Here is a 24,267-nt window from a genome sequence, read left to right on the forward strand (position 1 = left end):
CTGATCCTGGTAGAGTAGACTACAGTGCCGGCTGTTCTGACTCACAGACTGTAAGTACGTTTTTTTATATTTAAAGTGTTTTTATATTTTATATTTTTTATATTTAAAGCGAGTTTTTTGGGCAGTGTAGAGTAGGGCTTGTTGTTTGTCATTTCTCCGATCACAAATGCAGACATGGTTTTATGTTTACGCGGCTCGATGCAATGCAACGCGTAAAAAGACAGTATAAGTCATTATAATCCATAATTATGTCCCCACTGGATGCAATGAATGCCTCGTTTATAATGGGTTTTCATGTTTTTGAATCATTGCTCCGGCCTGACAGGGCATCATCACAATATGGTAAGGGGCGTAACATTTCCGTCACACGCTTGAGGTATTCGGCCAATCATAACGCACTGGATACCTGGCCAATCACAGCACACCTTGCTTTTCAGACCGATGAGCTTTGTAAAAATCGACGCGTTTCAGAAAGGCGGGGCATAGAGGAGAAACAATACAGTATGTGGAAGTGTACAGTATGTGGAAAATAATGTGTTTTTTTAACCTTAAACCGCATAAACACATTTCATTAAACAAAATAATGTTCTTTTTAGCAACATTTAGCATATGACCCCTTTAATACTGATTTTATTTTTTTTGTCAAACCCCACCACTATCCCTGTGTTTTCACCTTCTTATACAATTTATTGTCCAGGCTTTGAGGGAAGCTGATGTTGGAGGAAGGTGCCCAGAGAAGTTTGCTGAGTCTTAAGTCAAGCTCAGAGGCTAAAGACTTGTTTTTTCCCTGCCAGGGTTGTTATTTCGTTCACGCCATTCCCCTGTCTTTGCAATTCTTCCTTGTTTGTCCTTCTCTCTCTTTCTCACCATTCCCTCCTTCATCATCTTTGCTGTCTGGTTTCTCCCTCCCTGTGGGCAGAAGCAAACCTTAGGAGAATACTGGCCTGAATAGAGAAGAAAAGGTTTATTTTGGCCTGAGTCCAGCCAAAAGAAGCTCTGCGTTATTGAAGCCGCATGTCTCTCCTCCAGTGTGACATAGAGAAAATATAAATGAGAAACTAATTGAATAATAACGGGACTGTAAAAAGCTTTATAATGATTGTTCCTCCATTAGTAAGGGCAAGTAGACTCAGAAGGGAGCCAGAGAGATCACCTGTTGTTTTTGCTGAATCTAGTATAAATCATCATTACTGTAGCTGCTATTAATCTGCAGTCCGGCTTTGATTAATGCTGTTTCTTGATGTGATATCCTGAATGAAAATTCAATTTTTAGGGAATTCAATTAAATTGTGTTTTTGTTAGGGCTATCAATCGATCTTCAGCCATTATATGGCAAATAATAAATCAAATTAATCACTTGATTTGATTGCGTCACATTGCGTCATTTTCACCATAAAGTGCTGCATTTTTAAGACAGTATCAGACTAAAAGTTGTCCTACTTTTCTGTTGCACTTTGTTCAACTGCTTTTGAATGTTTGTTTGGTTTTGTCACAAATATAAAATTAATCATACCAAATTAACACTCAAAATTGGCAGTTTTTTTGTGTTGTGCAAGTAAAATGTTGAAACTGATAATTGCTTTTTTTCTCTCTCTCTTTCGTTTGGATACCCCACCATCACCTTCCCAAACAGAAAACAGCACCTCAGTAGAAAGTCTAAACGTGAAGGAGTGGCAAGATGGGCTCAGAGCGCTTTTACCCAACATCAACATCAACTTTGGTGGACTGCCTAGCTCCTCCTCGTCTTCGTCTTCATCCTCCTCCTCATCCAGTGTGAACCACACAGGCGGCATCTCACACAGCCTTAGCTGGGACGGCACAGCCAGCTGGATGGACCCTGCCATCATCACAGGTACAGCCAGAATTACCTTGTTAAAAAATGAATTGAATAATTCCTTCCCTTTTTCTCCTGTTTTTCTCATTGGACCCACTTTATATTAAGTGTCTTTACTACTATGTCCTTACATCTAAATGAATCAATGGATATGACGTACTTATTGTGCACATACATGATTTTTACATTGTAATAATATAAAAAATACATTACTAATGTCTGTAGTTACATCTATATAATTACACTGTCAACCCTACCTCAACCCCTTAAACCTAACCAAACCACCAAACCTATCCCTAATATTAACCGTATCCCACCCCAATAACTGTAAAAGTTTTTTGCAATACAGCATGAACACAATAATTACATTGTACCTGACATTTAATTTTTTACACAAGTACATAGTAATTAAAAACCTAATAAAGTAGGAGTAAAAATGATCTATATTATGAACATAAAAATACAAAAATATACAATTTGAACATTTAATATTTCATTATTATTTATTATTAAGTAAATGTTCATATTAACGTGATTAATATTGAATAATTTTCTCAAATCTTTTTGGTTTTGTGAGAATAAAATAGAATAACATGTTCGGTTCTGATGGGCTTAAAATCACAAAACACATTTGTGAAACAAATTTACCTGACCTCGGGAAAAACCAAGCCCGTTCAAATTGTGCCTTTGGGAGCTAAAATGAATAATGCATTTAGGCCTTTTAAACATTTATTCTGTAACCTTTTCACTAAAAATGTCAGCGATGTAAAGCCATTTTAAGGGCCATAGAAGAGGGCACACGTTTCAGATCAATTTGATCTCCTGCACTTTCAGACAGTCTAAAGCATCCATGTGGACTAAATCAGATATCATGCAAGAATACTACACAACGCCAACAATCGGCATACAAAGTGGTTAAATATGCAGTGAACATTTACAGCATTCTTCTGTATCTTATTGTTAGAGCTACATTTTTATCTACTGTTTGATAGACAAAAACTGAATTGTGCAGCTATTTTTGTAATCAATACTTCAAGCAAAGTTTAGGCATTTTTCTCCCCCGGGTTGAAGGGAAATAGCAATGTCTTATCTGTTGCTCCCTAAGGTTGAAGTTGCAATCTGTATGGATGTCACGAATATTGCCTGGGTGCTCTCAGCGGCTGCCTGCAGCATCCATAATCCACAGGGGGTCTGGAATTAATAGCTCACAGCAGGCCAGCATGTTTTAAGTGGTGCAAAAGCACCCAAAAATGCCCTGTTTCCTTATGTAATTAATCCCATTATTGCAAATTATTTAAACATGTCCTCAATAATGTCGCCTACATGATAAATGGATTCCTACATGGCATCAAGAGCGGTGGATTTGTTGACAAAGCGAACTGTTGCTCTGTTAGTACAGTATGCGGTTATGTTTAAAGTGATTTAATTCCATCTGTCGATGGATATTTACTAATTATTTTTTCATAACTTTAAACTGTTTGAATCACTTGATGCTCCTTTTATGTGGTTCATACCTATAATGACTTGATATACTTCTATGATAATCACGTCTTTCATTTCTGACAATATTAATTTACATTTTTTTTCCCTCCATGGCTGAACATAAAAATGTCAAGGTGTCCATATACCATAATGAAGGGGAAGGGAAGGGAAGTGGGGGGGGATCTGACCCTGCTTAAAATAAGCAGGGAAGCAGTTTTGTTAATGTAAATTTTGTTAAAAAATCACACAGAAAATTATATTGTAAAGATGACTGTCAAGCTTAAGTCTCCAAAAATTAGATAATTTGATCTTTTTATAAATAATATGGCAAGGTTAGTCCATATTGTAAAATGTTATGCATTGCGTCTCCCTAAAAACATATATTGTTTAATCATCATTCATAAATATTTAGATGTGCACACTCCAAGGAAATTATTTGAACATTTTTAAAACCATATGGATCCACCATTAATAAAAAAATAACTAAGAACCTGGCACATGAATTTTAAAGTAGAACATACCTATATTTTACATATTTAAAATTTTAAATCAAATCAAAGTTTTTTTTCCTATCACTTTCAGGTATCCCAGCATCCTCAGGCAACAGTCTGGACTCTCTGCAGGATGACAATCCTCCCCACTGGCTCAATTCCTTGCAGGCGCTCACAGAGATGGATGTCCCTACTGGCTCCACAGTGCCCCCTCAGCCCCGACACAGTGGACCCTTCGGAGCCCAGTTCCCCCACAGAGCCGGCTGGACCCCTTATCCAACCACAGCCACGGCCAACCCCGCCACCCAGTTCCACTCACCTCCCCCAGGCTTCCAGACCGCCTTCAGAGCCTCAGCCCAGGCCTCCACAGATCTGCTACAGAGTGCCGGCATGGACCGCCATTAGGAACTGTGAAATCCTATTCCCCTTATCTGAAGAACAGCCGACAAACACGGCAGACGAATCAGTACAAAGCTATTAACAAAATAACAAGATTATGTATTGTTTTCTCTCTTCATCTTGCACTGATTTTTTTATCCCGGATTTGTGTTTCTCTTGATTTAGTCTTTCTTTTTCCTTGTTGCCCAAGTGCTCTGTTCCAGCTTTCCCAATTCAAACGGTAGCATAAATAAGCCAGTTCTTGCAGAAAACAGGTATGAGGCCTAAACAAGCTCCCTAGTAAAAAGTAAAGTTAACGTCACTACATCATTTTTGGAACTCTACATACCAGTACGCATCATCAATGATGTGCGTTCCTGAAATTCCATTGGAACCAAATGGAAAGAATCAAATGAAAAGTGTCTTGATTTAGAAACAAGAGTCTGCCTTCAAAGCTAAACCAAAAAGAACAGCACCTGTTCATCAATCTGCACAACAGAGGAGCTACTTCCTGTGAGAGTCCTTAAAGCCATACAGCTAAGCAATCAAGTAGATATCCAAAATCAAAACATGGCTTCAGGATTTGTGTTTGATCAAAAGGGTACTTGACTCCCATTATTCTGACGGATCAAAGGCATAATGATGGCGAAGCAAAAAGCACTTTTACCGAGGATCTTTGGCCTTTAACTTTGTTCTACCTTTCTGTGCCCTTGTTAAAAGGGAGATGCATTTTTAGGGGTCAAAAACGTGGTGCCCGTTCTCGACGTGGCATTTAGCTGTAGATTGATGCAAGCCTTTGCCTTTGACCCTTCCGCCAAATTATCTGGTTAGTCGGGGGGGTCTTCCGCTTTCGATCGCAACACCGCGGTTAACCTCTGTATCAGAGGGCGGCGCGTTGTGAAATTAAGAGGAATCGAGAGCTGGGTACCACCGACCCCTTTCAAGCGCAGGGCTCGTATAGCACAAGGGACTCCACCGTGTGGCGTCTCTCATAGCTGCCCCGGCGTACGTGGCCTAATCAGTGTTTACGCTCTGACTATGCTCCCTGAAGAAACTTGAAGGTGTGCGAGGTGTACAGAGTTTTAGGAACTAGATCTAGAGTCGGAGTGCGGTGACGTGTGAATGCGTGGTGTGAAACTTGCGATTGGTGAGTGCCTGAAGAAACTAATCAGGGTTAAAGGGCTTTTCGAATGATTCCGGTGGAGGGAAATTCACGAGGATGTGATCATAACGTTTGTGTCTGTAGCGGTTACTTTGCACGTTTTTTTTGGGGGGGGGGGGGGTTTTTACAAAAGGGAAAGCGGGGATAGCGGCGCTAGGGGGGTGGTGTTTTTACAAAAGGGAAAGCTGGGATAGCGGCGCTACTGGGCAACTAATATTTTGGCAATACACAGGGGGCTCGTCCGGGATGGTTAACACTGTTTGTCACTTCTACTTGCCCCCTTCTCAGTTTTCTTTTAACTGTCTCAATCCTGTATCAGCTGTGTAGGTTCCTGCCGACAGTTCGGTATTCAACAGTATTCAAGAGGAATGAATAAATTAAATCTTGACGATGACGAAACCAGTACAGTTTAACTTGGGTTTTACACAGTGCTAAAATGTAAGAAAAATTAAGAGCTGAAGGAAATTGTACCTCTCTAAAGGTCTGGAGGAAAATAAAAACTAAATCTTAAATAAAAGATGAAATGTCATGCTTGAGTCAAAGTGATCTTTCTGTTTTTTTTGTCTCTCAACCTTCAACTTTCTTTCAGCGCCTCGAGACGTGATGAAAGGCGGTGATGGGCTCACGTTCGCACGTTTTTGCTCAGCGCTCGGACACGTCCTCCTCATTTGCGTCAGCACTCGTCGACATTTGCTTCTTTAAGAGATCAGGTCTGGAGGAGGGTTTGTGGCACTTCATTTTTTTTTTGTTCGCTCTAGTGGGTGTCAATACCAACCTCCGGTGCACGAGCCTTCAAATACTTTTGGTGCGGCCCAATTAACTTTATTTCAGTAAAGAGGCAGCGGCTCCCAGATAATGTCAAGAGTGCATTAGGCATTCGCAGCGAGCTTACCGAGCGCCCAGCTTTCAAACGCTCAGCAGAGCACCTCTGTCATGCTCTCGTGCTTAAATTACTGCAGTGCTGATCTAATTGGCAGTGGAAGCTGCCAGCAAATATGCAATACTGAAACTGCAGTGACTGGGCATGTTTTCTCCAGGGCTTCTGTTATAATGACCCAAATACGTAATGTATTCCTTCGTAGAGTGGTTTAGTCAATATATATAGAGACTGAATGATCAAGTGCCTCATTTCTGTTTTATCACCTAAAATGATTTGCATATGTATAACAGTGTTATTTAATGGTGTAATTAGTTCAATGAGGCAGGACCTGAAATCGTTCTTGTCTAGGTCAGTGGTTCCCAGCATTTCTTTTTTTTTTTTTTGGAAATACTGGAGTTTCTTGCACAACTTATTCAGCAGCACAATGCTAAATCTTCAGCACTTAACTGACAGCATGACCAGTGTAGTCCAAATTCCAAATGAATGATTCAGTTCGAATGAGTCAGTTCTTTTTATTGCAAGCCAAACAGCTTGCAGCTGACTGTGACACTTGAATGTAGTTAGTGACTAGTTGAACTTCATGACAATGTCATGCCTTTGGTCAATAATATTTAATAAAAATCTGTGAAATATGCTTAAATGTTATTTGTTACTTAATATATATTATAATATATGTAATATTATGTATAATTATTCAGTTGCATTTGTGCTGCCTCTAAAAAGACATTTAATCTCATCCTTTGGCAATAGAATGGTATTTTTTCCTGATTATTTTCTGAATACTCTACTTTCAAAAATATTAAATAAATAAATCAGAGAACTGTTAAGTTTTAAATCGGTGTTATTGATAGCTAAAGCTAAATCTATTTAAAAATTTTCATTCATATAGCTTAAATAAAATATAATATTAGATGGAAAAAGAAAAATAGGAACTATTATAAATTATGTAAATTCAAGCAAATAGAAAAAATAAACATTTAAATAAATTACGATTTAGAATTAGAACAATTAGAATTTAGTTTTAGTAATTTCAAAATGAAAACAAAATATAAAATGAAAGTTAATTAAAAATCTTAATAAATGCTTTTTGATTAACACTGACCTAAATCTTTAAGAGGAACCGCAATCATAATCATTTATCGACATCCAACACAGTAGTGTTTATCTTGAACAAATAAAAATGAAACCATTGAACACTCAGTACCCTTGATAGTTTCAGTTGTCTGTTATTGAATTAAATTTTTTTTTTTTTATGGTTTCTTGCTGTCGGCATCCAATTATAGACTTCACTGTGCATCTTTATCTTTGGACCGTGTGGATCTCAAACTGTGTCCATGTTGTTGTGAACTGGCGAGTTCACCCAGACTTTTATGCAGTCAGTAAACGATATGGGAAGTGTTTCCTCTTCACAGAAGCCTGTTTATTTTTATATGGTTAGTTGCATTTTATAATTTGCATTTTGCATTGTTTTTCCTCTTCAGAACAGGCCCGTGACCCATTTTCAGGTCTCTCCCCACCAGTTGAGAATCATTGGTCTGGGCGTCTCGGAGCAGTGATCTAAATGCTCTCAAGTTAAAGTGCTTGTGTTTCTGCCACCCGTCATCAACAGCAGGGTCAATACTCATTGTCTCAAGAGGCCTGATGGAGAACACAGAGACCCATCCTAATCAGAGGTGGTTATTCATAGCAGTGCACTCACTCTAAATGCATTCATGAAGTATTCATCAAGCCTCAAACACAGGCTTTTCATCTCTTTAAATCAGCCTGTTAGTGTTTTTGTTTTGTACTTTTTTAGCCAACATATCTAGTACGAGAGCTAGTTAGTTATTGCCTCCGTCATGTCGGCTTCCCTCAGACTCTGCTCGCTGTTATCATGTTTGATGAGTTTGCCCTCTATTTTTCATCCTTGTACTTTTCTCTCTCCACTTTCTCTGGATCTGTTTCAGCGGTTTGCACAGTTGATCAGATAGTAACCTCATCATATTTGTTGCCATGGTGATTTTACTTGCCTTAAATGTCAGCAAGTGAACTTCACTGATCTTTGTCTCACTAGACTGCCGTCCTGTCATTTTCTTTTCCTTTTTTTCCTAGATAAACATTTTTATTAATTTTTTTTGCAAACCCTTTACGGTAAGGTTCAGTTTGGTAACATTAGTTAATGCATTAGGTATCAGGAATTAAAAACAAACAATACTTTTGCAGAATAAATTAACATTATGTACAAAAACGAATAAATAAACAATAGTATATTTATAAATTACCATTAAAAATCTTTATCATTTTTCATGATACCTAATGCTTTAATGTTAACAATTTTATTTATTTATTTTTTACTTTAAATGCCTGGAAATAAGGTAAGTACAATAAAAGGTAAATATACAATACAAATAAACACAACAATGAGATTTTATTTTTGTAGTATTACATTCCACAGTTTTAACATTTTTTCCCAGAATTTATTTTCTCCTTTTTTTTTCTTAAACATTTTTACAGTTTTATTCATTTTTTTCAGGTACTCAACAGACACATTACTGATGAAAAAGATCCGATAAACCTTTAGGCTTCAGTGTCCCATTAAAAAGCTGCAGTTTCACCAATTCTGCTACTTTTTTCATTTTATTTTTACATTTTGAAGACAAAAATATTCCCGCTCATGTTTCCCATCCCACCCCGCTCAACAAATAACTGAACAAAGGCTGACAACTGTTGGCTGTGATGTAAACACATTTGTGTGAATGTAATGTGTAGATTGTGTAAAGGAATCTGTGATCCTGAGCCCATATTACCTACATGCCCAACACTTCATGATCTTCCTTTGAGGAGAGTCCTTAAAATGCCCACTAAGTGACAGTTAGGCTGTTAGTTTTTATTCATTCCACTTTCACTATAAGCATCACAATGATCCATACAAAACTTATGAAATGCCGTTCACTACCTGCTTTCTGTCTAGGACGGATGCCAATTAAGCTGTAATTGAAAGTGTTTATTCTCGGCGTCTGATGCGAGCATCTGCCTTTCGGTGCTCTTTGATGTCTTTATACTCTGTGATTGAACACCCCTCTTTGCCTTGTTGGTGAAAGGAGGAGTGAATTTAAGTGTGTTTTTAAATATTATTACATGTTTTTCTCAAATAGGACTGGAACTGGTTTTATTTGAGAAGTGTTGTGTACAACCAGCGACTGACCCCATTTATGTCTTCGCCTAGGAGCGTAATCCGTGGACTGAAATACATATTTTCCTCCTAAGTGTGTCAAGGAACACTATCTTATATAAGGCCAGATGGGCTTGTTGCAAGATGGCCCTAAAACAGATTGTTTATTGTGTATTTATGCAAGTTTTCTGTTGCATGCACATTGTAATCAAGCACTGTGGAGTTTGTGGGCCGTGTTTGGTCGATTTGTTGCTTCTGGAAAGTGTGAAGTCTTCTGGAGTTCAGGATGTTTATGTAATTTCATGGCCAATTGCATTGTCAGCATGCAACAAAGTCTTTTTACTTGAATGCTGCCACACCAATCACCCAAAGCGCCCATAAATCTGTCAGAAACCTCTTCTGAATGCTTCCCATGAAGACTGCTGGACCCATATTTCATCAATGCAGAGTTGAGAAGGAGACTTTTTTAGTGAACTGTTGGCTGTGTTTATGGTGAAAGATCCCATGAAATGGTTTTGGAAGTAGTGTTGGGATGGATCATTTTGAAATGGCCTTTAGAGACAGCCTTTAGTTTGTCACGGCTCTGCAAAACGTCACTTGGCATCTTGTTTTATAAATGAATGCAATGAAAACTCTCAAAATGAATTAACTTCAGCTGCAACCAATTAATGGTTGTTAAAGAACTAAAGTATGAGCATCAGAGCAACCAATGATGCTTTGTTTCTTGCTATGGATATTTGGAAGCAGGTGATATTCATGATTTAGGTTCTTTAGCTTCAAGTAAAATGAAACGCCCCTGAAACAGTTAAAGGGATAGTTCACCCAAAAAACAAACCTGTATGAGTTTTTCTTGTTGAACACAAAGAAGACATTTTGAAAGGATGTAGGTTACCAAACAATTGCTGGTAGCCATTGATTTCCATTTTTTTTACCCCATTTCTTTCAGAGTTTTCATTTTTGGGCGAGTTATCCCTTTAATCAACATCTACGAGGAGAGGAGAGCTTTTTAAATGGGTTTTCCCATGACTTTTGACAAATTTTAATTTTTTTGGTCCTTTATGACTTAAGGATTAAAAAAATAAAATAAAAAGGAATGCATTCATGAATAGCAAATTTATAGGCAATGCAATTTTTTTGAGCAGAGCCTTACTATACATCCACTATAGAATTTTTTGACATTTCATGATGTTTGATTTATTTCATGACTTTTCCACGGCTGGAAATCACAATTCCCTGATCTGCGAATCTTTCAATGATCCCTTAAATCTGCTAAAAGTTGGTTTTGTCCATGTTTAGGAGTACACTAGCGTATATACTGTATACGGCTTCAATGTCAATAAACATGAATATTTCATAGAGTCTTTAAATATGTAAGCGCCCATTCTTTGTACAGCAGTAACCTGACAGACTTGATTGGACACCAGGCTAACCACTAGTTGAGCCGCTGGCCATCATGCTAATGTGTGGAACCGAGAATGTCTATGAAAGAAACCTAGCAGGTATTTTCCTTTATTTTTTTATTTTTTTGGCAAATCTCCCTTCTAGAAATCTGTAAACATGGTCTTGCTGCAAAGCTAAATCTCCTAGTGTAGGTTTTTGGCATGGATGAATGAGTGTGCTGATTCGCCAGTGACCCTTGGCGTGTGTCCCTTCATAGCACGCTGTTTTATGGCTGCTCGAGTGATTTTTTTTTTTTTAATGCATTTATAGCATGTGAAATGGATAATAAAAAGTTTCAGATTGCGAAATGAATGCGTGAGAAGAGAAATTATGAAAACAGCTTGAGGGAACCAATTGCATGTCGGCTTAGAGATTGTATTAAGCTTGTACTTGCCACCCGTCCTCCATTTCGAGGTCATGATTCCACAGATGTACATCTTTTGTGCACCGCTGCTGTCTCATGTAATCACGAGGCACTTACATACCACATCCTGTTTTGGGAGTTCCCTTTAAGTAAAGAGACGCATGGTTAAACAGGGCAGGAAGTTGGATTCAAATGAGGATTTCTTTTGTCAGCCCATAGATGCTTTCAGAAGAGAAGTCGGCATGCGTTCCCATCAAATGGCATAAATGCCTCCTTCCAGACAAGCTTAAGGCAGTAACAGTGTGATGTTGAGTTGTCTTTCTGTCTACGTCAGTCGTGTCTACAGGGACTAAGTGTTCGCTGTCTAAAACAGGATATGGCATCTTTCCTTTCCACTAATTCTTGGTTCAACAAAAGCCTACCTGATTTCCCCCAAGGCAGGTTTTTGATTTTATGCATCATTATTCTTTTTATGTTTCCTTTTTTTTTCCCATATGGAGACCACAAAACTCTCACACACATACTATATTGATAGTAGCTAAAGAATTTGCACACTTCCTACACACTCATTCACACTCATGATGACTGTAATTACTAAAAAACAAAGAAAGAAGCACATAATAAAATCGAAAGCATGTTAGAAATGTCCGTTGATACCATTTGGACATGAATAAGAAATGAAACATGGAAAATGCTCAAAAAATTTCCTCCCCGTTAGGATTTGTTTGTTTTTCTCTTCTGGAATATTATAGGTATTATGTTTCTCTTTACAATTTGCTGTACAGCAATAGCAACATAACGTCACGAGCAGGCATCTCCAATTCCTGAAATCTTCCTGGTTTATGCACGAGAGGATCCTTTAGCCGCATCCCAAGAGGCATTGCAATAGTCTCCAGGGTCCGAGACAAATCGGTGGATTTAGCCACAACAGATCCAAATCGCATCAAAGTTGTGAAAGCCTCATGGTCTCGGTGCTCTTGATTTGTCCGAACTCCTGGGCTTTAAACATTGGCACTGGACCTCCATACTTGTCCAGATACAAATACCATAGTCTCCAGGTTTGGCAGTTTTTAGACGTCAGTCCAACAGACATGTCAATATCCATCCTTGCAGCATCAGAATGAGCAATACTGTCTGTTTTTTGCTTCATTCGTCACCATTTTCTTGTGCTCACCAAAGTCACAACTTTGAAAGGATGACTGTTTTCCTGTGTAGGATCTTGACGACGGAAAGTCCCATTGATATTATTTTTACAATTATCTGTGATATTTAAATTTTTTTTTTTTTCATTTTTTGTCTGTTTTCTTTTAAATGATCAGGACACTCAGTTGTAGATTCACACACGTGGTTAAAAAATGGCCTGGTTGGTGAGATTAGAAATTATTCTAAATGAACATGATTTTAATCTTCAGTTATGGTCTTTTTTTTTTTTTTATGTGTTTTGTCCCCCATTGTCCAGCTGCACACGTAGGCTTGGGGATTTTCAGAGGCTGTCCCTTAACACACGGTGCCGTTTTCTTGGCGGGATTTGGGGCACGTGGAGCGAGGGATCGGCTGTACTGAGGGCGCCAGCGTGCAGAAGAAGCCGGCGATGAGGGACAGGCCCAAACCGCCCCAGGCGCAGAACATTGACCAGCCGTAACCGTGACTGATGTCGTCTGGGAGGCCGTATATGTAGCGAGGGTAACGGGATAGCTCGAAGTTGATGCCTGCTACACAGGTGCACAAGGAAATGATGCAAAATGTGCCTGAAAAAGAGAAAGGCAATCATCAGAATGTTCATCCAACTGAAGTTTCATACATTTACTGTGCTGCTTTTGAGTTCCAGTTCAGTGGAAATCTGCAGATATTTCTGTAGAGGTCTACATTACAAGTGAATCATACAAATAGTGGTCTTTGTGCAAAGTAAACCCACACTTGACCCTTCGCAAAGACCCGTCGCCCTTAGTTACTGTTGCTGTGTCCGACAAGCTATGGTGCTCTCACGCCACACGTCATGTTCTCACGCAGTGAAAAATACATTGCGGCGCAAAGAGGAAACTGACAAAGACAGAGCAGGTTACTTTAGGTATGAAACAAAGTCTCAATAAATAGTACATTTTTAAGTAATTCAAACAATAAATACTGTTTTGTGGCTCTTTAATATGTCGTGACAGATCGCTGTAGCGCCTCAGTTCAAGCAGCACGTGAACCGATCATCTCCTTTTTACTAGCTATAGCTAGAAATAAACATAAATGAACATCAGAAGATATCATTTCAACCGCGGAAAGACCCATATAGTTTGCAGATTCAGCATTATAATTGGTCAGATCGTCTGTCAATCAAACTCCCGGTGAATTAATTCCAAAAGAGTCGGGCGTTAACACATGCTAAGCTAATACTTTAATAAGCAGCAAATAATATTAAGTAAAAATAGCACAGCAAATGCAAATATTGGGGAACTGACCGATATGAAATTAAGAAAATTATTTTTATATAACTTTTTCACTGACCATTTAGATGTGAGCTTAATGTTACACTTTTAGCAATGCTAATAGGTGAATAAATATGTGACCCTGGACCACAAAACCAGTCATAAGTTGCTGGGGTATATTTGTAGCAAAAGCCAACAATACATTATATGGGTGAACATTATCGATTTTTCTTTTATGCCAAAATCATTAGGATATTAAGTAAAGATCAGGTTCCATGAAGATATTTTGTAAATTTCCTACCATAGATATATCAAAACTTAATTTTTGATTAGTAATATGCATTGCTAAGAACTTCATTTGGACAACTTTAAAGGTGATTTTCTCAGTATTTAGATTTTTTTTTTGCACCCTCATTCCTTATTTATTCAGCTTTCAGATGATGTATAAATCTCAATCTCAAAAAAATTGACCCTTATGACTGGTTTTGTGGTCCAGGATCACATATGCATCCTAGACATATGGTCTCTATTGACTTTTATATAATTATATAATTGTGATCATTTTAGAATTGCTGGGACTGCATATACATGCAAATAAATATGACTGAAATTAGAGGACTGGAGAAAAAAACATCACAAGCTGGCTTTGATGAGATGGTCAGAAGTTATTTAAATAGAGCTACCAAACCAAATCATCATTTTCAAATGATTGTTGAAGAGAAATCTAGAAATCTATAGAAAATTGTAAGTGAATTTTGATTTGCACTGCAGTGGCAGCTTTCTGTCTATAGCCTGCCCTACACTGTCATTAATTGCAATCAATTGTATTTTCGATGTGCCGCATTGGTTGTGTTACAGGCCTACTACAAGCTGCGGTTGTTATATGTTATTACATAACATTGCAGTGACAGTCCATCATACAGTTGCAGACTCGGCATATTCACAACTCCTTGCTCTCAAGCCTTGTTTCATATATTACAAGCTTTATCTGCAAGTCGAGCCCTGTATAGATGATGCTGTTGTAACATGCTAGTTGATAAAGAGCTCTAACAAACTCATTTTCCCGCACCATGTGACCGAGCGAACATTCAGAGGGGATTCATCCTGCCATAATCTGACCCTCAGCGCTCCTTCTGCCTTTATAATTTAGCATCTTAATTGGCTTTTTAATTGCCATCTCATTATTCAGGCACAGGGCATCACATTAATCCAGTGCACATCTTAATTGCATCTCCGCTTCACTCTCTCTTATGGGAGCGGCGAGAGTGACGCAAAACAAGTCAGCCGCTTCCTCTGCTCGACGGGCGTTAACAGAATATCAAAATGCTCGGTAACGAGGCCACAGGCTGTGTTGATTGGTGTGAGCAGCATCTGTGTTGTGAGGTGATGAGCTCGTGGGTGCGTTCAAAAGACAGAGCGATGCTCATCGTCGAGAGCCTCGATATTGGTTGGCGTAAAGTGAGATAAGAGATCAGGAGATAATTGAGATTACGTAATTGCTTTAATGCCGGCTTCCTGGCTGTCACTCATTAATTAATGCAGTCTTGGGGTGACTTGCGTGGGAATTATTGACTACCACAATGAGCTCAGCAAACAGTATATCTGTCTGTCTGTCTGTCTGTCTGTCTATCTATCTACACACACACACACACACATTGAATGTGTATATACTGTGTATATGCTTTATATATGTGTGTGGTTTTGAATTTTATATAATATTTATACATGTGTTTTTATTATTAAATGATCTGTAATAAATTCACAATTTATTTATATAATTAATATATTCGTTCATTCTTATAACGTAATTTTCTTTCATTTTTAAATTATTATACTAAATAAAATACTGTATATAATATAATAAAATATATATGTATATATATATGTAAAATATATATATATAACATATATGTACATGTATGTGTATTTATATATAATATATATATATACATGATTTTATTATTAAATGATTCTTAAATTAAAATTATATTAATATATTATATTTTTTATTTATATAGTTTTCTTTCATATATTATATTTTATATTATATTATATTATATTATATTATATTATATTATATAATTTTTTTCCCCCAAAATATTCCTAATTAAACACACCTGTTATTTTATTTTATTTTAATAAAAATGTAAAGTATCAAGTCAATGAATACAGAGGTTTTCATAATAATAATATATAATAATAATAATAATAATAATAATAATAATACCAAATGTATTTAAACATTCATTTATTATCCAAAAACATGTCTTAATTTTTGTCTCAAAATCACTTATCGTACATTCCAAATCTACTTCCAGCTTGGACAAGTTCAATGGAGCAGGAGATACAACTGATACTGACAACTGATTTCAAGGTGAAAAACTTTTTATTCACTTTCTGTGTTGTGTTGTGTTGTGTTGTGTTGTGTTGTGTTGTGTTGTGTTGTGTTGTGTTGCGTTGCGTTGCGTTGCGTTGCGTTGCGTTGTGTTGTGTTGTGTTGTGTTCAAATATGCTAAGCAATTAAGTTGAATTTTGACCAAATTTCATTCATTCATGAAGCTTAATTAAGTTATAATAATTAGGTCATCAGGGAAAATGTTAACATCCTCAAATTATTTATACATGCATAGATTTTATTTATTCTTATATATATATATACTTCTACAGATTTATGCTATATAACTTGACTTAACTATAATTTAATCCGTGTACATACTGTAAACAGCCTATATTGTCCATGTAGGCTTGTTTTGATTTGACTTACCGCCCATGAGGAAGAGCAGACCTGCCACATACTGCATGAGGCCACGGTCCCAGCAACATCCCAGCATCCCAATGATCCAGCCGAAGAGGATGATGGCCACCGCCATTCCCATAAATCCTGCCGTCATCCTCCGCAGATCTGTGGGTGGCGAGAAATAAGGCAAGTCAAACACATGACTCAGAGCTGATAAGGGCACGGCGTGGACACGCTCTGCAAAATGATGCATTTTAATGAGCGCTTCTATAAGAACTGTACTATGTTCTATATTATTACGTTATATTCTAATATATTCATCGTTTTTTTTAAACCAGCTTCATCAGGCGATCCATGAGATGCTTTTTAAACTATTAAAAGGAGTACTTGTGTATGCTGGGCTGGACAATCTAGCATTTGAGTAGTTTGTTAGCAGAATTCAAAATTGCAATTGAAAATTAATATAACTGCATATACAAAGTTCATAAACTTTATAAATCCTACAGTAATGCACTGCACTTGCCCTGCTGTGAGTGTTTGAGTGTGCGACAGGGTTGACTCTGTGTTAGCTAGAGGGTAGGTCACAACATTTGTGTTCGTTAGCTCTTTTTATTCTCAGTTGAATTCTCGCAGTACAGGAAAGGTGGCAGGCCCAAAACGCTGGACACGGTGGCTTATGCCAGCCAACTGTGAAAGGGTCACAGAGTTCACCTCCGGGGCAGACGTGCCACTAGATGAGCATACTGTAAGAGAGCTTTTATTACTTTCTAATAGGAACGAGGTGTTAAAAGCTTTTTTTCATCAGTCATATCAAAACGAAAATGTCAGATATTTATGAAACAGCAATTGATCATTCCCACATCTCTATGACAGGATATTCAGCAGATGCTTGTTTGTTATTGCTTAAATTGAAAGTGCCAGATTTCATGAGTGTATGGAAGCCCGTTTCATCCTCTAAGAAGAAATGGTAATTGCGATGTTTGCTTTTGGCACTTGTGACTTCATATTCTTAACTTTCCTTAATTTGCGACTTTAAATCTCAGTGTAATTTTATTCCTTTCAATTGCAACCATTTCGGTTAACTTCGACTTTATCACTGTACTTGTGTTTGCAATGTTATATAATAATTAATTTATTTATTTATTTATTTAATTTATGCATTTAGCAGACGCTTTTATCCAAAGCGACTTACAGTGCATTCAGGCTATACATTTTTTTTACCAGTATGTGGTAAAAAAGGTTGACTTTTCTCAAGTGACATATCTCACAATATGACTGGTTTCCATATTTTCACATTTATTTTTCACAATATGATTGAATTTAATTACAGCTGTTTTCAGTAATTGCGACGCTATGGGACATTAGTGTAGTTTTATTTCTAGTAACTGCAACTTTTACCTTTAACTGCAGGTTTATGTCTCACAATGTTACTATTTCCAATATTTGCAGCTTTATTTCTCACAGTGTGACTCCCTTTCTCACAATTGCAACTCTTTTCAGTAATTGTAACTTCAAAATGTGACAATAGCCTGATTCGACTGTAATTGTTTCTCATATGGACGTCTTTAAAAATAAATTTACATATCACCTCAGTGATAAAACTCATGGATTCGGATGGTGATCTGTTCACAGTGGAGGAGCGAGTTCTGTGATCCTACGAACCCGGGAACGTGCTGCTCACATGGCCAGTCACATGATTGTCTACTGTAAATAAAATGAATTTTATTTACAAATTTATTTACTTATTGTGTAAAATGAATTTAAAAATACTGATGTAAAATGTATTCTTATTATTCCAAGCATATTTTATAATATATAATCCTATTTATTATTGGATTATTTAAATCTCCCATTTAAAAATATGAAAATAGACGCGCTATAGTTGTATATAATTATACACGTTATCTGTTTATAATACACATTTTAAAATTGTATTGCATACCTGCTGCTGCCACAAAGACCCATTTAGAATGTTTACGTGCTTTTCTTCTCTTTCTGCTCCCAGTCGCTGTGGTGGAGCAGTCATGAAGTATTGTTATTTTAAATACTTTCTAGCATTTCAGAAATAGGGCTAAATATGTATGCAAATTACACTGAAGTAGGCTACAAAGTTACCTTAAGGTGTTCGGGAGTGCTCAAAAAGGGGTTAAACACTGAATTTTGAATCTATTTCTTCTCGTAAACTCTGAGATGTGGATTCGGACGGCAATTAAATTACCACACAACCTTGGTGTTTGTCAAAAAACAGTAGGTAATTCGGCCGGGGATTTTTACGGGGGTGGTGAGAGAAAAACACCGACATCCTGGATTCGGACGGCATTAAAATCCCCAACTACCCCCTGTAAATGGTGAAAATCATTTGCGTCCCCCCGAGAAACAATTACCATCCGAATAGAGCTAATGTGACTTTCTTGTATTTGCAGCTTCATCACAATGCAACTAATTCTTGCAGTTACAACTTTGCTTCTCATAACTGGCTTTATCTTACAATGTGACTTCATTTCTCACAATTGCCATTAATTTTGGTAACTGTGGCTTTATATCTCACAATGTGACCTTCTCATATTTGCACCTTCATTTCTCACAATGCAACTTTTTTCCTGTAGTTGCAACTTGTTTCTTGTAATTGCGATTTAATCTTACACTGACTCTCACAATTAAAAAAATGTTGTGGGGTGGGTGGTGCGACTTCTCACAATGTCAATTTATAGTATTTGCAACTGAATTTTTTTTTTTACAATGCAACTGTATTTCTTGTTGTTGCAACTTTGTTTCTTGTAACTGTGACAATTTTTGGGGAAATTGCGACTACATCTCAAAATATGACTCTAGTATTTGCAACTTAATTTTTCACAGTGCAGTCTTATTTTTCTTGTAGTTGAAACTTTATCTTACACTGTGACTCTAGCAGTTAAACAATTGTTAGGTAATTGTGACTTTTTCATAATGTGACTAGTTTTTGCAACCTCAACTTATTTGCAACTTCCCAATTGCAGCCTTATATCTCGGTGTGACTTTTTATACATTAATATTTATTTATTTTTGTTTACATTCTCACAATTACCATTGTGTTTTACTCTGAAGTGGAAACAACCATAGAAGTACCATTTGTGTCTCATAAAACTCTTCACAGAATGTTTGATAGACCTGTGCCATCTGAACTTTCATGTTTGGAAGCATTTCTCTCCTTATAAGTTGTCTTGGAACTGTTTTACTTTGCTGTCCTTTTGAGAGAGCTCGGTTATGACCCTTAGATATGGTTTACTGCAATATTGCTTCAATAAAATAAAGCAGAGCCTTCACAACACCGGAACAGTTGGTGTGAAATAAGCAAGGTTACGTTATAAATTGGTCCTTTCTTAAAAAGAGTTTAAAGAGAAGTTGGCCAAGGCATGTACTATCAAACACATTGTGGTTTAAAAAAGCTCACAAGAGTGTTATTTAAACATTGAGTCAGACTACAAACACTTTACCACACATCTAATGGAAAGCTTACTTGGGAACAGCCTTATTTTAGTTTCTTGCGTTGGAGCCCACGTAATATTTGTTACATAATAATATAGACTTTGTTGTTGTAGAAACGGGTAGTGTCAGTCAGCATGTAGGCAACAGCATGCATTCTGAAACAATAGGTGCTCCGTTATAGTCATATAAATTGCTATGGATTAGACAAGAGTTATATCCATGCAACGTTTTCGCTTTGTGGTCGTCTGTGACTTTATCTGTCAAGAGAAATGCAAGAGAGAAAGCAGTTTACATGAAGTTGGGAGCCTTTCTCAGTTAGGAGCAAATTATAAAACACTGTTTGCTACCTGAATGGCAGCTTTGGTCTCATGTTGAGAGAAACATGTTATGCCTCAGAGAGCAAAGTATTGAATTTCTCTTCCCTTCAACGTTTTTAGTAAGCCACTGGTTATAAAAATCATGTTTATGCAGTTTTTCATGAGTGTTGCACAACTTCATTCTGTAATAAGGGCAGCATACCAGTACGGTTTGGTTTTGGCTAACAATTTTATTTCTATTTATTATACTAAATGGGCTCTGCTGTATGAATATTTACTAAAAATGTACTAATTTTTTTAATTGTAAATGTGTTGCTGTTTTGCAACAGTGGTTCTCTGCTTCGCATACTGAGTGTAACTTTCCATTGTAATTTTCCTGAAATATTTATCTACCTAGCGGATGTGAAAGAATGAGTGATTGTGTGGAGATTGTGGAAGGGTTTCTTAAAGGTTCTTATGCAGTCTGCACACTGATGCTGAACTAGACTGTCAGCATCGTTCAAAATGTATGTTAACTAGAAGAGGACGTCAACGAGAGTACAAGAGCGCAAAACACTAGACAGGCAGCTCTTCTGGAAACAGGCCAGGAGAAGTCTCTGTAGTTGGCCCTCTCCTTTTGTTTGATATTCTTGTCGTTTTTGTATCTCTGTGTTTTGTAACCTGCTGGGCTTCCAGATGTGTCAGGTTCTGCCAGATCTTTGTTCCCCTTGCTCTCGAGCGCTAAATGAGAAAGCAGACCGTAAATGCTGTACTGCAAGTAAATGTGTGCTTTCAAAGTCTCTAAAGGGAAGGGTGTATAATTATGTGTGGCACAGGATCTTCGCCAATTAGATACTTTTTAATCAAAGAGAGGGAAATATATAGACTGTACTGAAGCTTGATTTCTCTGAATTCATGACCTGAAATGTCAGATCTTTTAAATTCAGTTTTTCCACTCTGGAATATGCCATGAATACCTGAAATGATGAAAAGACTGCTCCCTTAGGGCTGGACCTGACAAGATTATGCTTCCTCAAAATGAAATGTATAGTCAGGGTTTGAAACTGTTCCATGCGATCACCCACTGTTTTAGCAATGAATACTATAAGGATATACTTAAAGGTAGGGCTGTGCAATTAATCGAAATTCAGTTTCGATTTCGGCTTCCAACGATAATGAAAATACAGTAATCGAAATAAAACGATTATTGAGCGGTGCTCTTTCGTTCCTCCATAAAAGCCCAATTTCACGTGCAAATCAGTAAAATCATGTAACGAGACTTTTGAAAAACGGGACGTGCTTGATTTATTTAAGTTGATTAGATTTATTTATGTTTTTAAAAGCGTGAAAGAACTTGCGCTTCCGCGGGAAGATTACTGTGTATGCGCTCAGAGACGGAACACAACACGGACATGTAAAGTCATCTTTTAGCGCCTAAACGGTCAAATACACACATAAATATATCAAAATTGCATCGCTTAGTGATTATTCACGTAAACCCTCGTCGGTTATGTAATAAATGAATGTAAAGAGTTGAGAATGAAAATACTTGTGTAACAGTAAATTAGAGACGTGCGTCTCTTAAAGTGACAGCGGGCTATATTCCTGCTGCCGACTGTGTGCGACAGCGGGCTATTTTCCTGCTGCGACTGTGTGCTTAATATTAATCAAACAACAAAAGACACATTCAAAATCACTCACTGCTCTTGACTGAAGGATTTTTGTAGCTTTAATAAGAAACAAAGGAAGTTTAATTCTTACAGTGAAGACTATGCTGTTTTATTTTACATTAGGTTATTCAATTTCTCTAGTAGGCTGTTAACTGAATACTTTAGACTTGCATTAAAAAAACTTAAAGCACAGTTTGTTTCATTTGTATATATTTTTTTATTCTATTGTATTCTTTTTGCTTTTTTTATTACTGGCATTGTGTTCCTTTGCTTTTTTATTACAGTTTAATTATTTTCAATCATTTTCAGGACCTTTGTTGTTGTTGTTTTTTTTACTAATATTAGTTACTCTGGTATTCTGCTGTGGTATTGAGAATTGTGACATTTCGCTGGTCTCTATAATGTAGATGTCATAGCAACCTTATTTACAGAAAATATATATTTGATATATATCACTATCGTTAATGAAATCTTTCATATAAAGTTTTGGTCATATGGCCCACTAATAATCGTGATTACAATATTGACCAAAATAATCGTGATTATGATTTTTGTCATAATCGAGCAGCCCTACTTAAAGGATTAATTTACTCTCCTTCCAAACCTCTATGACTTTTGTTCTGTTTACAGAACACAATGGAAGATATTTTAAAAAATGCAGGGATGCAAACATTGGAACCCATTGATTTCATTGTATGGACCAAATAAAAAACACTGAGGCTGCATCAGAAATCAAACACTCTCTGAGTCAGTACATCTTTTGAATATGTAATTACTTAAAGACCATTTTAAAAAAGTAAGTTCTATATAGTTTGAATGTAATTCAGAAGTACTACATTGTCCATGTTGTCATTGTCATGTGAACTACCAGCGTCAGTTGCGGCACTTCACAAATCCTCTCTTATGGCCTCATGGGATAGTGAAGTCTTCAACAGACGAGAATCTCGTTGAAAATAGGTTTTCCGAGGACTTTTTGCAACTGTTTTATGAATACTGTGAATATGGACATACTATTCTGTTCACATACTGTTAGTGGGCAAGTATGTAATTTTGGATACAGCCAGAGACATTTATTATTTTTTTTCTTAAATATTTTCCTTTGTTTCACTGAAAGAATGTAATTTTGTTTGGAAAGAGTAAATGATGAAAATCTTTGGGTGCATCCCTCTAAATCAAACCAGATCACCAAAATACCATTATAGTCAACACAAAATGGCTTCATTATTTCCATAATGTGACATGATTTGAGTGAAACGGATTTGAATAACAGATTACTAAACAATAAAAATACTCAGTGAAAAGTTTTATATCAGAATGAAGCCAGGAATTGTTTCAGAGTTATTGCATTTTGATGGAAGCTTATTAAAACATTTTTTTTCCCTCTTTGTACAACTGTGCATTGATGAATTGTGCACATAAAGACTGAGGCAGCGCATAAAGTAAGTAAATAGGGTTGATTATGATGTAATGTCAAATTTAAGCCTTAATTTATGATTCAAATATTGCTGAGGTAATTATTCAACCCAAATATTCCACTTGGGATCTCCTTGAAAATTAAGTTTCTTTCTTTCCCCACTCCTTTGCCAATTTGAGCTCTGTTAGCAGCAAGATTCTTGTTCAAATTTGTACACAATTCCCTGAATGATCCACAGACCTCATGCATAATTGCACATCCCTTCCAACATCCAGATCAGACTCCCAGGCTGCCTGTAAACATCCTGTGATAAATCACATAGCCTTCTCGACTTCAACTTTATAACCCCTCTAACAGAAGTAAATATAGACTAACCGCATGATCTAACCACATGATGGCCGTACCATCGAAAGCTAATGGGAAACGTGATTGATGCAGGACGGTTTATGGTGGATGACAGCATAATCGAATTGGGAATCAAATTGTGATATAATCAAGTTAGGATTATGCAGCACTTGAAGCCTTGTAGTCCAGTATGTACAAACCCGGAGTCTTATAAACATATGCTAACTGAATGATAGTAAATGAAGGTCCACCTTATGAACAGGAGGTCGAGTAGAAAACGGCCATGTGCTCCTCCTGACAGGAAACTAATGGCCGCACCTGCTCAGAAGAAACTGATTTGCATCCCAACCATCTATAGCGTCTCGCATGATGGAAAGGCTGAATCTGTGTTTTGTCTTAGCCAATCTAGGCCCCAAAAGCCCTCCCAAGGCGTCCCATTCAGATGATGTCAAACGTGTCTAGAGTCATACAGCAACACTGTTTACAGGCAATCAAATCAGAGCGGGAAACACTAACCTCTTTTCATCTCTCTGACCTTTTCAAGAGGGTGCTTCAGAGTGTTGCATCATTGTTAAAGGAAGGCCTTTTGTCTGAAAATGAGATGTGTTACAGGGAGCACATGCAAATTTGAGTGCTGAGGAACAAATGAAATGATAGCGGGGATATTGCTTGAGGAATAATGCGCATCAGCTTTATTTGCACTGCTTTGACAGCTGCCTCAACCCCCCCCCCCCCCAGAGCATC

At 37.1% G+C, this 24,267-nt stretch overlaps 2 protein-coding genes across 4 annotated transcripts in view; one reads left to right on the forward strand and one right to left on the reverse strand.

The window, feature by feature from the left end:
- The window catches only part of LOC107655607 (CCR4-NOT transcription complex subunit 4-like), a 24,426-nt gene extending 18,931 nt beyond the window's left edge, over positions 1-5,495 (forward strand). For all 3 annotated transcript variants that reach the window (XM_016443167.1, XM_016443168.1, XM_016443169.1), the window contains exons 12-13: positions 1,634-1,852; positions 3,899-5,495. In XM_016443167.1, coding sequence (XP_016298653.1) covers positions 1,634-1,852; positions 3,899-4,212 — 533 coding nt within the window. In that variant the 3' untranslated portion in view covers positions 4,213-5,495. The remainder of the gene's footprint in view (positions 1-1,633; positions 1,853-3,898) is intronic.
- Positions 5,496-9,849: 4,354 nt separating this feature from the next.
- Positions 9,850-24,267, reverse strand: part of LOC107655551 (transmembrane protein 178B-like) — a 50,724-nt gene continuing 36,306 nt past the window's right edge. The window contains exons 3-4 of the mRNA XM_016443068.1: positions 16,361-16,498; positions 9,850-12,930 (exon numbers count right to left, since the gene is read on the reverse strand). Of these exons, the coding sequence (XP_016298554.1) occupies positions 12,680-12,930; positions 16,361-16,498 (389 nt within the window). The 3' untranslated portion in view covers positions 9,850-12,679. The remainder of the gene's footprint in view (positions 12,931-16,360; positions 16,499-24,267) is intronic.

This window comes from Sinocyclocheilus anshuiensis, unplaced genomic scaffold (genome assembly GCF_001515605.1).
Source record: "Sinocyclocheilus anshuiensis isolate Anshui unplaced genomic scaffold, SAMN03320099.WGS_v1.1 scaffold916, whole genome shotgun sequence".
Taxonomy (NCBI): Eukaryota; Metazoa; Chordata; class Actinopteri; order Cypriniformes; family Cyprinidae; genus Sinocyclocheilus; species Sinocyclocheilus anshuiensis.